The sequence below is a fragment of the Bombus pyrosoma genome, linkage group LG3, assembly GCF_014825855.1.
Source record: "Bombus pyrosoma isolate SC7728 linkage group LG3, ASM1482585v1, whole genome shotgun sequence".
In the NCBI taxonomy this organism is placed as follows: Eukaryota; Metazoa; Arthropoda; class Insecta; order Hymenoptera; family Apidae; genus Bombus; species Bombus pyrosoma.
Window position 1 is genome coordinate 15,998,612 of NC_057772.1, and position 16,836 is coordinate 16,015,447.

At 36.5% G+C, this 16,836-nt stretch overlaps 1 protein-coding gene and 1 long non-coding RNA gene across 9 annotated transcripts in view; one reads left to right on the forward strand and one right to left on the reverse strand.

The window, feature by feature from the left end:
* The window catches only part of LOC122565838, a 74,070-nt gene that overhangs the window by 50,879 nt on the left and 6,355 nt on the right, over positions 1–16,836 (reverse strand). For all 8 annotated transcript variants that reach the window (XM_043722245.1, XM_043722241.1, XM_043722246.1 and 5 more), the window contains exons 2-5: positions 16,043–16,431; positions 10,101–10,262; positions 4,003–4,510; positions 314–3,205 (exon numbers count right to left, since the gene is read on the reverse strand). In XM_043722245.1, the coding sequence (XP_043578180.1) occupies positions 314–3,205; positions 4,003–4,510; positions 10,101–10,262; positions 16,043–16,280 (3,800 nt within the window). In that variant the 5' untranslated portion in view covers positions 16,281–16,431. The remainder of the gene's footprint in view (positions 1–313; positions 3,206–4,002; positions 4,511–10,100; positions 10,263–16,042; positions 16,432–16,836) is intronic.
* On the forward strand, positions 3,189–4,038 carry LOC122565847. Its single transcript, XR_006316295.1, has 3 exons — positions 3,189–3,330; positions 3,394–3,802; positions 3,936–4,038. It is a non-coding gene; the product is annotated as an uncharacterized LOC122565847 (long non-coding RNA).

The window sequence follows — 16,836 nt, forward strand, 5'->3', positions numbered from 1 at the left end:
ACAATGTACCGAGAACATTAAATAAACGATGGTATTTAGAATCTGAAATGGTGCCGACATATTTTCCACCGGCGGAGAGATAAATGTTTACGTATAGAAGCCATAGAAGGCGGCACGAACCGTGATTCATGTTACCTCTATATTCCATATGCCCGCGCGAAACCATGTAAACAATCGTTGAGGTCAAAGTCAACGCGATCGACGCGCAAAGCGATGCCCGGTGCAAATAGAAGAAAAACGGGAGCGACGAATATATTCACGGTCGATGACGAAATACGGCACGATTTTTGAAAAAGGTAGATCAAACACTCACCTTATAACAGAGGAACTTCGTTGAACGTCGGCGACAATTCTGTCATTGCCGGTGGTGTCTATTCTGCTGTCCGCAGCTGTGTTCTGGTCTTGTTTCTGTCTTTCCTCTTCGGTAGGATGCAACGGTATGATAACATAGTCCGGCTCCTTTTTAACCTTCTCCTCGGTCACCTTCGCGCGATTCACTTGGCCGATCGTATCACTTTTCTTCTGCACCTCGGATCGCGGCACTTTCGATCTACCACTGAACCGAAGCCTTGAGAATCGTTGAAGAAATCCACCGAGTCCACCTTTTTTTCGCTCTTCCTTCACCGTGGTCGCGGACGACGCGTCGACGACCATGTTCCGTTGGAATCTCGCCGCCGATGGCTCGGTTTTGACGATGGGTGCCGCGACGAACGGACGTGATGTCGTTGTGGTCGTCGTGGCCGACATAGTCGCGTGGCCGTCGTTCTTGTCGTCTACGCTAACCGGCGCAGTTGTTGCCGCCGCGTTCTCCTCGTGACGTTTGTCGCGAACACCGCGATGATTCGTATCAACTACCACGGCCACCGCTGGATTCCCACTCCGTTCACCGAGTTCCAGACCGTCGCTGTTGCTGCTACCGTTGGGTGGGGGGCAATGAACACCGTGAACAGTGTGTCCCCTCGCTGCTTCCGTTGCCTCCTTCTCCTCCTTCTTTTGCTCTCTCTCGTTCTTCTCCACTTTGTACTGTAATTTCTCCTCCTCCACCTCTTTCTCCTTCGTAGCCTTCTTCACAGGAGCATCCTTTTCCGCGGCCTGCTTTTCCACTATGACTCTCCACAACAGTTCTCCATTGTTTCTACCGTTGCACGACGAAGTCGATGATAATCGAATCATCGAAGAACTTTCGTTTTTGCCGCCACTTTCGTCAATTTCGAGTTCGACCGCACGATCGTCTTCCACTGGCCGATAATCCGCATAACGGCCCTCCTCCTGTTGCTGCAACCGCACGATTTTTTCCGGATAGAAATCACCGATGAACGACCTTTTCGAACAGCTCGTCTCGTTCGCTGCATCTTGATCCGTATCCTTGGAAATCACGTCCGCAGTCGCGGCTTTATAGGAAGCGTTTGAATCAACATTTTCACGTTCTGGGGTTAAAGGTTTCTGAGGTTTCTGGACGCTTGTTTCCTCGCGTTTTACGCCCCCCTCTAGGCTGGAAGTTCCTACGGGTTTGGTTTCCAAGCAGGGTAAATCTATTTCGTCGTCTACTAAAACACGGGCGTTAGAATCGCCTCCATAAACCGAAAATGGATCCGAGTTTTTTTTTATCTGGCCGAAAAGTGTTTCCTCTTGCTGTTTTTTGAGCCGCTGGCCCAGCTGATTGATCGGAATCCTGGTGAACGGAGCTATCGAGAACTGCGTGGAAATATTTTCCGCGGACTTTGAATATTTCCTGGTATCCAAATACGGCTCGCTATAGCTCGGTAGATTCGATGTCGAGCTACTACTCATTTGCTGCACCAAATCGGAAACTCTGAGCAGCGAGGATCGTCCTGAAATCGATTCCTCCAACTCGTCGCACGCATCCATCCGCTTGAATCCACTTTTGGAAGACTGGAGAGCCTTGATGTAATCACACTGCTGGGCCAGCTCGTAACTAGCGTTGTTTGACACTCGTTTTCGTCCACTTTTCAACGATTTTTCACCATCGTTACCAACCTCCTTACGATATTTATTCGATCGGAAACTTCTCTCGTCGATTTCGAATTGCTGAGCCAACTCGTAGCTCGCGTTGTTCTTTACCTTCCACGGTCGCTGTCTATCGGAAGGAGTTCTCTGAATACCATCGATACCAGATAACGTGTTGGTGTTATTCGAGGTAACTTCCACGGCCTCGCGCTTCAACTGTTTGATCGCTGCATCCACCGAATCGATGTCGTTCTCCATAGCAATCGCCATATCGAGTATACAGTTTCCCGGATCTTGCGTCTTCACCGTCGAAGGTACTTGTTTCATCTCTCGCGGCTTTGAACAGTACTCTCCTACGTATTCCTCGTCCTCCTTCGGCTCTTCTTCCGCTTTCTCGGGGTCCATCTCGCCATCTACCATCGCGTTCTGCGAGGCTTGCGTTCTGACCGAGCTCGATAACGAGTTCTTCGCTTGTCCACTCTCCTCGCCTCCGTTCTGTCGAATTTCCTCGTTGCTTTCCAGTCGCTTCTTACTTTGAACAACGGAGACTTCCGCCATTTCGTGATGCTCGTGCAAATTCACTGGAGAGTAGCGTGTATCATCATGCGTCGTGTGGACGCCGCAAAGATTCAAGTCGACGGGCACGCTAGCTACCCTTGTATAATTCTCGAACAAATTCGACGTGGATACGAAGAAGGTCGCTCTGGATGAGGATGCGTACGCGGCCAACGAATGTGGACCGTGTGCGGACTCGGTGACGCTGCTAGGCAGACTGGGCGCGCTTTGAGATTTATCCGTGAATCTAAAATTAAAGCACTCCTCGTTGCTCCACCCTTGACGCTGGTGCTGCTCGTGCTGCTCGTAACTGTGGAGCTGCTGCTGCAGCTGATGATGGTGGTAATGATGATGATCGGCGACCATGTTGTTACGGCCGTGCGCCATATTGCCGGCTATATTTAATCTAGTCTGCAGCAGGCGAAACGAACTCGACACAGCCGTTTGGCCAGATTTCAGGTCCAACAGTGCGTCCCTTTTCGACTCGACACCGATCTCTCGTAGGTCGATCGTATTCCGATAATCCAGTGACGTCGCGTAGTTGCACGCGGAATCGCCGAACACCATCAGTCGATCCTCGAGCTCCGCCCCGGATCGATTGTCGTTTAGCATACGATCTTCTTCGTCAAGGTCCTCGTCGCCAACGTCGTCTTCGTATTCTTCGTCCTCGTGCCAAAAGTCCCTGAATCGTGTGAAAAAATCCAACTACATCGAGTCTCTTTGACTTAAATGTTTACGAAAGTTGTTCGATTCTATGGAGAAAAATGAAAAATAAAATATTCAAATTCTTTTTTAACTGACAGAACGGTAACTTACACAAGATTTCGATATCAACGTATCTTTTTTTTTTTCCTAATTTATTTTTTCTAGTGGAGTCGTGGTAAGCGTGACACAATGAGATAATCAGGATGAAACATCCACGAGCGTCATTTTGGGTCTTCGTCAAATTAAAAGTAAAAGTCAAGGAAATCTATTAAGGGTCGTGATTGCGGAAACTTGGTCAATAAACGAGGGTCATGTAGCAAGCTCTCGAAAGTCGTTGCCAAGGAAAACCTACGACCACATCTCGACAATCGCGAAACGAATCCAAGTCGATCGAGGGCCTCATAACAAAAAACACCCTTGTCAAATTTGTTGACTTCTTAGATAATAAAGCATTGGAAAAGTCAGAAGATAGATTTACAGAATAATGAGGTCGGTATTATGAAAATGATCTATATCCTGACTGTATGAAACTTTGAATTTCACTTTTAATTTCGTTCCAATAAATGGAGTTTAGGTAAATGAAGCTTTATTATATTACTCCTTCTAAAATACAAACTAACCGTTATAACAAAACATGAATATTCTGCTGTTCGGAAAATCTTCTATACATATAAATAGTCATAATTTTCAGTTAATTCAAACAACAGAGGCTGTATCGTAGCATGAAGGAAACTCCGACCGCTTGCCAAATTAAATAAGCTATGTTTACGTTACCTTGGACGGTGGTAGCCATTGCTACGTGTTCTCGACAGGTCCATGTTTCGTTTCAGGTACAAAGGTGTGAATCCATTGGTGAGACCACCAGAACCAAACTCCTCTTCCTTTTGACAGGTGTCCAAACTTTCGAAGCTACGGTAAGGTCTAATTCTGGTAAAGTGATCTACGACGCTTCCAAAACCGTTTGGTAAAACCTTGTCATAGTCCTGCTCGAGGCTGTCTGGCGACGTGTTCTCAGGATGAGAGGCGTTTGATCGATTAGGATACTCCAGCGAATCGAAGCTGTAACTGGACGGCGACAGTGTGGCACAGGTCCTTTCTAAGGATTCGAATTGCAATAGAGAGCTAGACCTTGAGGAGGCGGACGACCTCGATGACCTCGGTGATGGTGGGTAATCGTCGAAGGTAGCCTGGTGTTCTCGATCGCTGTTGCCATTGTGTTTTCGACGTCTCTTCTTCGGAACCACGGAATTGCATTCGCTTCCGCTGCCATCCAGCCTCTCGTCTTCCGAGAAATCAGCAACAAACACGAAACGGTCAACGACATAACGAGGGAAAAGGTGTAGTGTACGCGCGATGCGTGTATCTAATAATCGAACCGCTTCGATATCGAGAAAATAAAAGCGGGACGATGGTCTGATCTGATTCTACTTTTCGACATTCGAGCGGCTATTTTTGGAAAGATCCAATTTGCATTCGCGTTTTGCAAAATGTTTCGATGACAGTGAAATCGAATTAATGATGTTGTTTCTTACCAAGAGTAGCTAGTAAAAAATAAAATTTACTATTGTCACTTGTTAAAGAAAGTAGCGAACTTCAGAGATTAAATTTCTAAAATCAGAACAAACAGAACTGTACTGTATTTAAAAAATTACTGTATTAAGAAGTGAATTTAGAAAAATGAAATTCAAGCGTGTTAAACATACAGAACAAAGAAGTATAGCAAACGCAACCTTGTAGATACACATTTCAAGCTGCTATTTGCGTTTTCGCTCGAGACAATATGCCCTGAGCTCTATCCTACATACAAAAGTCCGTGGCATAATTACGTTTAATTGCGTGTGCTTATTAACGATCGTAAAAACCGCAAAGACATGCGTAATTAAATCTGACATCTTTTGAAGACACACATTATATCTATTTTAAGTTCTTTCTTTAATTCGGTACGTTGTTTCGTTCAAATTTCGTTCAAACTAGATAAGGTACTTAAATTTTAATCGCATCGATTCAACTAATTCAACTTCAAGTTTGTGTTTATACAACTCAAGTTATCCCACTTAAAGTCGTTTAAACTTAACTAACCGGACTCCCAATGTTTACATGAAACAGTTAAAAAGCTCACAGTGTAAACGATCTTCATCAAATTTTTTAATTCTTCGCATGATGGTTGGAGCTAAGTAAATTATAGGTTCATATTGATAAAAATGGCTTAAAGTTGCTTGAATTCAAATGACTCGGCTAATCTGAACAAAGTTTAAGTCTTGGTTTCCCTCTGCCGATAAAGCCAAATTTCTCGATTAATCGAGCAATACGCCACGTACGACGTTGTAGCTAATTGATTTCCAGTGCAAAAGCTATGACGATGGCGATAAAAATGCAAATTCAGGGCATTAAGGGGACGATCGCCGGCGATAGTGTCGCGATCGAATGGATCACGTCGTGAAACCTGTCGTTTACCGATTAACGAGCCGTTATCGAAGACTCGTGTCGTCGATCACGTGTCGGTAGACGGTCACGAAGTCGACAACCGGTGACCGTGTAAACGTTGCTTCCGGTTGAACGAACCACGACTTCCTGGCTGCGACACAGGACTGTCCGCCGATGCAGCATGTAAAAGCGACACGAACGCGACGATTGGCCGCCTCCTCTCGTCGAAGACCTACTTCCGTGACTTGACTTTATAAACCAAACCGCAAACCAGAGAATTCTCAGACTACCATCCTTCTCATCGTATTTCTAATCGCCAATAATAACCGACAATAATCACCGATTATGTGGAGGAAAATTATCTATTTTCCTTTGTTAACTATATTTCATCGATTAAAATTTTTGTACCGAAATAACACTAACGGTACTAGTACAGTTAGTTTCATAAGATTTGACAAGTATGGATGTCAATTTTGATTTTTTCAATACTTTTCGTAAAAAATCGATTGCTTTGAAAGTATTGCTTACAATTACTTAAATATCGACCAAAATATCCCTGATACCCGACAAACTTCTCTACACAAGTGAATGCAGAATAGCCTAAGCAACGGAGATTACAATGATCCTCATACTCAAGACAGATGCCTGATCGTTTATCTCGTACAGGTCATAAAGAAGAAATCTGTGACATTTGATGTCGTAAATGATCTTTATTTTATAAAAAATTATTGATTACGAAAATATGAAAATGCTAAGTCGAATTATGAACAGCTTATATAAAACTAGTTTAATGGTAAATATAAACAAAATAAATATGTTTATTGTGATTCCAGCAGCGAATTATTAACCACGAATGTAGACGATATTTTAAAAAATTATAAAATTTACTATTAATATAACGTAGTAAATTCATGCACATGTTGATAGATTCCAATTTAGTTTGGAGTATTGTGTACGAAGATTTCCAGGAATCTAAGAAGATAAACGCTACGAGTCGCTTTTGCACGTGTATTTCGGTATCTGATCGAATCTCATCTCGTCAGCGTCAGTCGGCTTGGAATTCTTTACAGGTCGTACTGTAGCAATTGAATTTACTCCACGACGCATTGTCCTATCGGTTTATTTTTGCATGATTGCATGCACGTGGAATTCAACGACTAGTTCATGGTAATCCTATATGAATCACATTGAAGGTGATCTAATATTAGATGGAGCGGAAGAGAATCATGCGTAGCATTGTAGGCATCAACTGATCTTACCATCAAATAGAAAAAGAGCTCTATTTGTAATAATGGTATAATAAATACATTTATCATAATATTTGTTCAAGCCTGAGACGCAAGCAAAAATGAGAAATGAGAAATTCACCTGTATTTATATTAAAAAATTCTGTGGTATATGTATTGAAAATAAAAATTTTCTGTTACAAAAAACAATAACAAAGTACATATACAATGAATATGTATATCGGTGGCATGAAAATATTAATGTTTTACTTTAAATCCACATTTACTTGCAGCGATATTGCGTAAATACGTATACATATACAACATGTAATTAGCAAGAACGACGAACGAGAATTCACAACGAACATTTCTATGAACCTTTCAGCTTCTAATAATACACTTAACGGTGCTGGTGTGAGAAAGATAATAACGGAGACGTTGTAAATGAACATTGTAAATGGACGTTGTAAATGGACGTTGTAAATGGACGTTGTAAATGGACGTTGTAAATGGACGTTGCAATGTAGACCATTAATTGTTTGAAATCCAATTACCTAATTACATGTAAAGATACACGAATCAAAATCGAACGTTCATGTTTCTTTTATACTGAGTGCGATTCATCGTAAAATAATTTGTAATAAGATTCGATCGATGATTCTCCATCGATTGGACATGGATTAAAAATCGTCTCAAATTTAACGAACGACCGCTATTGCAAGAAATTACATGACGCCTGAGGAATGACAACCGGGCATACCGATACGTTACAACAGTCGTATAGCCGAAGGAATCCGCTACGAGAATAATCTTAAATCGAGTTTGAAGAACGATAAAACGTGTTTAATAACAGGCAACATCTGAAGGATAAGGGGTAACATAAGAAATGCCACAAAACAACCATATCGAGGAAATCATTTTTAAGTTGGAAACTACCGCAGAAAACATGTGGCAACGTAGTAAAAGATCCTTGCGAGAATACTTTATGCCTTTATTTAATACATACAAATTTTTATTAATTCAATTGTAGTATTTCTTTGTTCGATATCAAGAGTTTAAAATTTACAAATAAATTTCTTATATCTTGTATCACTTCGATCACGCAGTTTGTCTTTACATCTGTTCCTAACTTTTCTTTCGCATTTTTGCTTTTAGATAGTCAGATTAATTATCTCACGTTTAATTGTTGTAATTAGCAGTAGTTGTTGTTGTTGTATCAATAACGTTATACCATAATTAGGATTATATCATTAGACTCGTGCTAAATTGTATACTATTGCTATATTATAGGTAAACTAGCGTGTAATTTCTAATTAGAGTATTCGCTCTTCGAGGAGTCAAGTCTTTCAACCACAAAAATTAGTAAGGGGCAACAAAAATATTAATTTGCATTAACAATGATATTTTGAAGTGCAACATTTCTCACAAAATATTTTAATCTAATTTAATTAAAATTAGAAATTGCAAAAATTAAATTCGCGGAAATTGTTAGCCGTATTTACTACCATATACCATTAGTGAATCAAAAAATTGTTATAAAACAGAGAATACTATCCAAAGAAAAGAGAAATATTTACTTGTTCAAAAATATAACTTAATACTTTATACAATAATATATAAAATATAACTTGTACAAAACAAAAATGTAATACAGTAATCTTGTAACATATTAATTCGTTCTCTCTTATGTCGAAGCCATGCTTCCAGAGCACCGTGTTAGAAGAGATTTGAGAGTATTTACGTCAGCAGCATTATTTACAATTAAAATGATGCAACGTATGCATCGATAGTACTGAAGGTGTAATAATTAGAATATCGAAAATTTAACTAACTTAATAAGCAAACTTTGATATTGTGGAATGAAATAAGAAATATTTTTCCGCCAATATCTATTATTAGTATTATTATTACTTCAATGATATAAAATTAATAATTCTCGAAATTTTTTTCTTCTGTCATCTATCATATGTACAAATTAAAGAACTAATTTCTGCAAGGAAGAAAAAGGATAAAAATAAATATTATGCCTTTCTTATAACAGCAATAAACTGTATATGTAATATTTTCTGTAATCTAAACTGAAATCTACTTATACAATATTTGTTTCACAGGAAATATGAAACAATATGAAACAGCATTTATGATAAATGTTCGCAATTAGGTATACAAAAAAAAAAAAATGGGTCATGAGATATAACTGTCTTTGAATCAGTTACAAACGATACGGTTTCGTTCTCCAAGAATCAATGAATTGTAGGCTCAAACTGAAAAGAGAAAGTGAACTTCCGGAGAACAATGTTTACCAACTCGAGTACCGAGTAATGAGAGAATGAGATTTCACAAAATACATACTTATATATGTGGTATACTCCGAAACAAAAAACATACTTTCATTTATCTTTAACGGTATATGTTTTAAAACACTCAGCGATACAATGATATACTTAAAGAAAGGAAAATCAATGAAAAAACATTCCTCCACCTATCGCCACTACGTGCCATTTCTTCGTTAATTTTCCAAATCTATGCTTACCTGTCCTTTTTTAAACCTCTTCTCTTCAAGGAAGAAAAATATACTGTTCCGATAACCGAACAATAGTATTTATTCTGAGACTAATAAATCTTATTCTTAACCGGGTGATAAAGTTCAATTTCGACGCTCAAGTAAATAATCTGAACAATAATGTCTACCAATATATTCAATTCTACACAACTAAGTGACAATTGTTCGATGAACAATATGTCAGTCAATTGCTATCATTCAATAAATCAAGTCAATAACTTCCGTTGTGGTCTAACTGTATAACATAACGAACAACAACGTGACGTACACGATAATTAGTTATTAAAAATAGCTGCATTCGGATTGCATAAATAATTGAGCCAGTGCAACTTGACAATTAATTGTTGAATGTATTCCTTATAATATAACAAAATACACAGACTAAAAACAAAAATTGTAAACAGAAGGAAAACTAAATGCTTCTACTAAAAAATGATGTAAAATGGATCGTTTTATTAGAATTCTACTGTAAAATTTCCTCATTAAGAGGTAACGAGACAAATGATATACAGTCGCCATGTTTGGACTAGTTGCCAAATTGATATTCGACGACGTAATCCAACAATTCTAGTATTTTTAGACTTATCGTTAGACAATACATGGCAAACACATCAGCAGAGGAATATATTATATTTAATACATCGTATCTTATTTCTTACCAGCCAATCTCTGCTTCGCCCGTATATGTATCACGCTTTCGGTTTCAGAGTCTGAGCCCACCCAATATGTAGTTCCACTTCGATCGGAATCGCTTTGTAGATCGTCGGATGTTTCCTCTAGAATAGTTTCTAGAAAGTCCACTTGCTGCACTAGCACTGTGTCTAGAAATCAAAGCAACGTATGTTTCAATAACGAAAATATGATTTTAATTAGCTTAGTAGAATAAGAGACAAACATGACAGTAGAAACGAAAATACCTTCAATAAAGCTGAAAGGCAAGACATTGTACATTGTATATAGTTCACTGCAAATATTCTTTGATAAACTATGAATATTGAAAGCGTAACTATGAGAATGTAAAATTCATTTTTACTATGGCAATTAGTATATTAATGAGGTCCAACAATTGTATTACAGATTTAAGGTCTCAAATGTAGCATAAAAAAATGAAAGATTCGCTTTTTTACATTGAAAATCAAGTATCTTTAATTGTGACATAATTCATGTACCTTATCATTTTTTTTAGAACAAACTTGAACATAAATTTATCGATTAATACAAATGCATCCTGTCTGCCTGTCTGTCTGATTCTCCCCCTTTCTCTCCCTCGTAATCTCTGAAATTTAAGTGACATGTATCCAATTTCCCACAGTTTCTAATACATCCAGGTTAATCACTTTTTAATCAATTCTAACGATCTGTATTTGAATAATACGTAGTTACATATTTTTATGAAATATTGTCATACAGTCCACGTATATTTGTCTATGTATATAGAATAGAACGTGTCTTATCGCGGTTTCTATTAAACTTTTCCGCAAAGTCGTTTTCTACTTGTGAGATTTTCTCAAACAATGTTCTCAAGAATGTTCTCAAACAATCAACTGGTTAGTTAGAAAATGACGTGGACATCATCAGATCAGAAAAATTCATTGTCGGACAAAAATTTTACAGGTACAGAATCAAATGATTGCCTTTTTCTATAAAATCTTGTACCAACCATGCTCGTCCTCACATTTGCGTATCTGCTGCACTTCGTTCTACGATGTCCAAATTGCATGAAAGATAAGGCAGCGTACTCTTTGTACATGTTCATTAGATTCTACAATATTTTTCAAGTTATGTCAAATAAATTGTTCTTCTTCACAGATTATTCTTCTTTAGCTACGCTATACCAAATTTCAACATTTTTCATTTTGCACAGATTAAAGGTGAAATGAAATATACTCGAAAATCGAAACAAACATGATATCCTATTTTAATTTATGTGTATCGTATGTAATTAGTAAGTTATAACTAAATTGTTTATGTATTTACGGGAAATTTAATCTTTAACTTGCTACTGTACTGTCCTGGGGTATTATTTTATATACTATAATATTTACATTATATTATAGATTATAAGATAATTATATTATAAGAAATAATTTTTTGTTTCAAAGGAACATCATAGCATGGTGTATATTGTGTTTGCAATTTATTGATTACGTCGAAACGGGTGTTCGGCAAGAAGCAACGCGAAATTTCGTCCTTGCACTTGTGCCATAATATTTTGACTATGTGAATAACCTGGTTTATTATGAACTATTACATCCCTGGATCGCTTATAACGTTCTCGTTATTCAATGCTTTCATCTTTTGGATTCTTACAAATATTCTTAAACACAGCGAAGTCGTTAATCGCTACCATACAGATCGTAAATAACGAACTAATGGAAGCCCTATTATTTTAAAAAATTAGACAGATACTAAAACTTTGTTGTACATGCTTTGGTAAAGTAAAATTTAATTCTAAATACGAATATAAATAAATTTCTAAATTAAAAAGCAATATTTGAAATTTACATAGTTCAATTAATTTTATTCTTCTACGACATATGTATATGGATAAATGAAGTCATATCGTGAAATAACAAAATTTTTTACTATATCACGCAACTCTGTTTGTTTACCACTTTTTGTTTTTAACCATTGTTTAGGACAAAATCGTAATTTTGTATAGGTACTATAGACAAATAAAAAAAAAGGCTACAGAAATTAAAACTTCATTACAAATTTTTAAAAATTCATTGATATACTCACTATTATATTTTATATGTATATATCATAAATGTATATTACATTAATAACTATATAATAAACATTATATATGCTATATTTTATACCAATTTTATATATCATATTATTATATGTATATACTATACTAATGTCATATTATACAGTATTTGTATATTACAGACACGGTTTTTAGCTTTTCAATATTTTATGTACTGCAAAGCTAGTGATTGTTCCGTATCAGAATTTGGAATGTACTATATTATATGTACTATATATGTACTATATTATAAACAAAATTACATGACAGAAGACAAATAGAACTGATAATTATGAAATAATGTACGAGACACTCGTGCATTGAAATACGAATAATATTTATGAATATATGCAATGATATGAGTAAAATTATTTAGTTATAAGCAGCCAATATTATTTAAGCAATTAAAATGATTAATTGAATATTATATAAATACAAAATACGTAAATGCAACATATTTATACATATATTATGTTGAATATTATATGTACCTAATAAATAGTACAAAAAGCGCTATATTAATTTATATAGATAATATTACGTACAATGTACATATAGGAGAGAGTCGTGCGGTACCGACCGGATTACAGTACTGATTAAAATTAGTTCCGGCTGTTTTTCACCAGACTAATAATTACTTTTATTTGAATAAATAAATGAATATAACAATCCTATGTAACATAGTTCGGAAACAAAAACCTAAGCCATTGATTTTTCTTTCATATGAAAATTGGAAATGATTATCGAAAATGAGTTCGGCTGGATTATGGAATAAAAGTGCGGCTGCCTTGAGGCATCCGCCCGTCTATCACAGAATGAAGTGTAATCGTAAATAAATAAAGATTTTTGCGAGTATCTCAGAAACTAAAGCTGAGCGACGGTAACACGTACAGGGAAAAGTTGTTCACAATATTGACTTTGAATTGAAATATTGAATAAATAATTTGTAAATTTGTAAATAATCACCTAACATTTTAATAAAGGTGTGTATTGTAAATCTAAATGTCCTTCTTTTTACATTATTGATCATTTAGATCGAAAACCTACAAATTAAATAATTGGTCGGTACTGGACAATAATTTTTCGTTTCCCATAAATTATACTTTTTCTCTTGCAAATTATCAATCCTTATTATTGAATTTCACAAAATTAATTTTCCTCCCTTTATTAAGTTCCATTTATACTACAAACTCATTTTTTAAATTTCGTACAACTTGTACCGACTCTAGCCCAAGATACACCAAAAGGATTTAGTGCAGTCGGTATTACACGACTCTGCCCTATACTGTATGTGCTGTATGTATGTACTGTACATAGATTAATCCGATCAATTGCTAAATAACAAAGAAACGTTGTACATCGTAGATCTGATTTCAAGTAATGTTGCATTGAAAAATATTGTTCCCCTGTGATATTTTATAAATCATCCATCCGATTTTTCCAAAGAAATGATTACGTGATCGATAATTAATAAATAGCTTGGATCGCGGTGACGTATATATTCAATCATGCTTTAATTCAAGATTTTATGAATGCAATACTGTTTATTTGAGCTACATATATAAACCTGTTTTTCAACTTATGAAACATTTTCCTGATGTAATAATTATCTCTTAACGGAAACATTCGAGATCTGTAGGTTATAAAATAATAGCCAATTGGAAGAACTACATAATATGTGAATTGTTAACAAAACTCTTGTTTTCCAGTCTTACGTATTGCAAAATAATCCTTTCCTAGACAAGAAAACTGCTTTGTTAAAACGATGTACATATATTCGCAATTTCGACGACTAATGAAAGATATTTTATAATTAAAATGCTTCCCAAGTCTACAATTTATATTTCCACGTAAAAAATTTTCTAGTCAAAAATTTGTGTGTCATTCATATTAACATTTGAGACATCGTCTAAATCTAAATTCTATCATAAATTCACAAGTACAAAAAGCGTACAAAATTTATAATTACAAGATTCTACAACCATTCCTTTAACTTTTTAATTTCTACCACAAACAATAGAAAACATGGCAAACGTTATTTTTTTCCTAAATTAAATGGCCGTGTAACAATAATATCATGTACCAATCTCAATTTGTGTGAACGGAAAAACAAATCTAACGCATGTCTCAATAATATTGAAAACACGAATATTTTTAAACAGAGGTTAACCTACGCGTTTCCTTTTCTTTTCTTTCCTCGCGTAAAACGAACAGATTAGACGTAATGACCATTGTGAGAACAAATCGTCCTACGGGAACGTGCAATTTGTCTTGCACAAGTGCAAAATGCAGAGGTACGTTGAGCTATACAACATGATGGAAAAGAGAACCACCTGTTGCAGGCGCCTGTTGCCGCAGTTCGTTCCGCAGCTGGGTAACGGACGTGAATAATCCGTCGCTTTGCACAAAAATAATCGGTGATCTACCTCCTTTCGCGCGCATTGCGTGTCACATCAAGTCGTTCTAATCGCGCCGAATACAGAAGGAAACAACGAATGAATGAATATATGGCGCTATTGTTGCACACCTTTGAGTAACCTGTGATTACGAATCAAAGAAATAACACGTGCCTTGTGTGGTAATCATTCTTAACGTGCGTTTAATGTGGCAATTTTGTTTCTATCGATCGTAGTTAATTAACTGGTGTGAATCTGTTGGAGTTTACAGAGCACCAAATGGACTGTTATATTTTGTAGAACGATGACTACCTCATAATTAATTAGACTCAGACGTATATTCTGAAGAATATAGCGATGAAAGATAAAACAAAAATGGTTGCCTTTTTTCTAAAGTAGGTGGACAATTTACCGAATGTAGTAGAAAAAGAAAATAGAAGATTTTCTTAGTAAACATTTTAGTCTAGTGATTATCATGCTTTCAAATCTTTCAAGTGATTGGCAACCTTACACAATAATTTATCTTACTCTTAAATTCTACAATTTTGCAGCACTCTATATACATGTATATGTTTGTTATTATTATATATATGTATTTAATAACATTTATCAGTTATATATATTTTGCAAAGAATCGAGTATTTTTCTCAAGTATGAAAACTGTACGATCGACACCTAGGTAGCTGGTATTTATAGTTTTTCATTGACTCTCACATGTTAGCCCACGGTTATAGAAAGTAGCCTACATTAACTGCAATCATTAACAGGCGATTTGTATTCAAACTCGCGCTATTTTCTATCCAATGGAAATTACGGTAATGATACAAGTCCCCGTCGATATCTAGAGCGTAGACGAACAGAGGGCTTCTGGAACTCATAATAAATAACGAGGCTCCTTGTTTAATATAATATTTACTACAGATTACAACCAGATCAATGGTATCAACAAGAACGATCTGTTAACTTACAAGGTAAAGGTACCTGTATGTAAAAGATTCTTTTAATTCTACTAATGCTCGTGGCTCGTGTGTTTGAATAGACCAATCGTTTACAATAAAAGATACTATGTTTGGTTCGGAAAGTATTGGTCGTCATTATCATTTTTACTTTATCATAGAACGGAAGAAAAATATTCTCGTTTTGTGACTCGGAATTTATGCGAACATGTTAATGTTAAGTTCATGTACAACAAAAACCGAGAAATCTACATGTAATTAACCATTCACTTTTTTCAAATGCGATCTCTGTAGAAGTAAAGAGAACAGAAATATTGAAAGCACGGTAAAATTTTCAATGCGGGATTTTTAATATCTTAATTTGATTTGTATCTGAGGAAAGATTATATTATACATTTTCGTTGACGTAATACTAAACAGATGGTCACAGTTCAGATTCGCACATTGTTTAAAGTTTAAGCGGTGATAGAAAGTGAAATAGTAACAGTACGAACCATTAGTCCGTAGATCCTCATGCGTAGGTTGAAAATGGGAACGATGCTGTAATTGGAAACCATAGGCCGGAAGCCACGGATTCGGTCCGTTCACCAGATCCATATCCAATGCTTCGAACGTGGTCGGTGGCTCTTCGTCGTCCTCGGCCTCGACATCGAGCTTCGTGGACGACGTGAGCGTCGTGGCCGTGGTCATTGTGGTCGTCAACGTTGTCGCATTCAGCTCCTTCGTGCTCATCTCCAACCGGTGGAGACAGAGACGTGTCCAGCTGTGTTCGGTGACTGACAGTCATTAATCGCTTCGCCGAACTGTGAACGTTCTTTCCGCGTTTCCTGGCCGACCCTCATGCTCTGCCCTCGAACCCTTCCCGCTACGAACTCATCGTTTTCTAGAACAGTGAATACGCACTTCCATTCATACGCTTACATATTCTGACGCTTCTATTAAATAAGAAACTTGGAGAAATAATGGAAGAAACTTTTTCCAAAAAAATGAAAACGATACGTAACATTCGTATCGATGTGTCTATAAGACTTTATTGTAAATTCCCAAAGTCTTCCCAAACATAGCGAATTTTTCTATTAGAGTATAGTTTTATCTACGATTTTCTGAAATTAATGATTATATCATTTCTACTACTTTCCTTCCGAGTTTCTTAAATATCTCTTTGTTATATCTAACGAAGCCAAACACTTAATAAAAGGAAGGATTTAGTAACTGTCATAGAACGATATAAGAACATTACAGAACGACACAAGAAGAAAAGCAATATGTATGCACATATTCTATATTC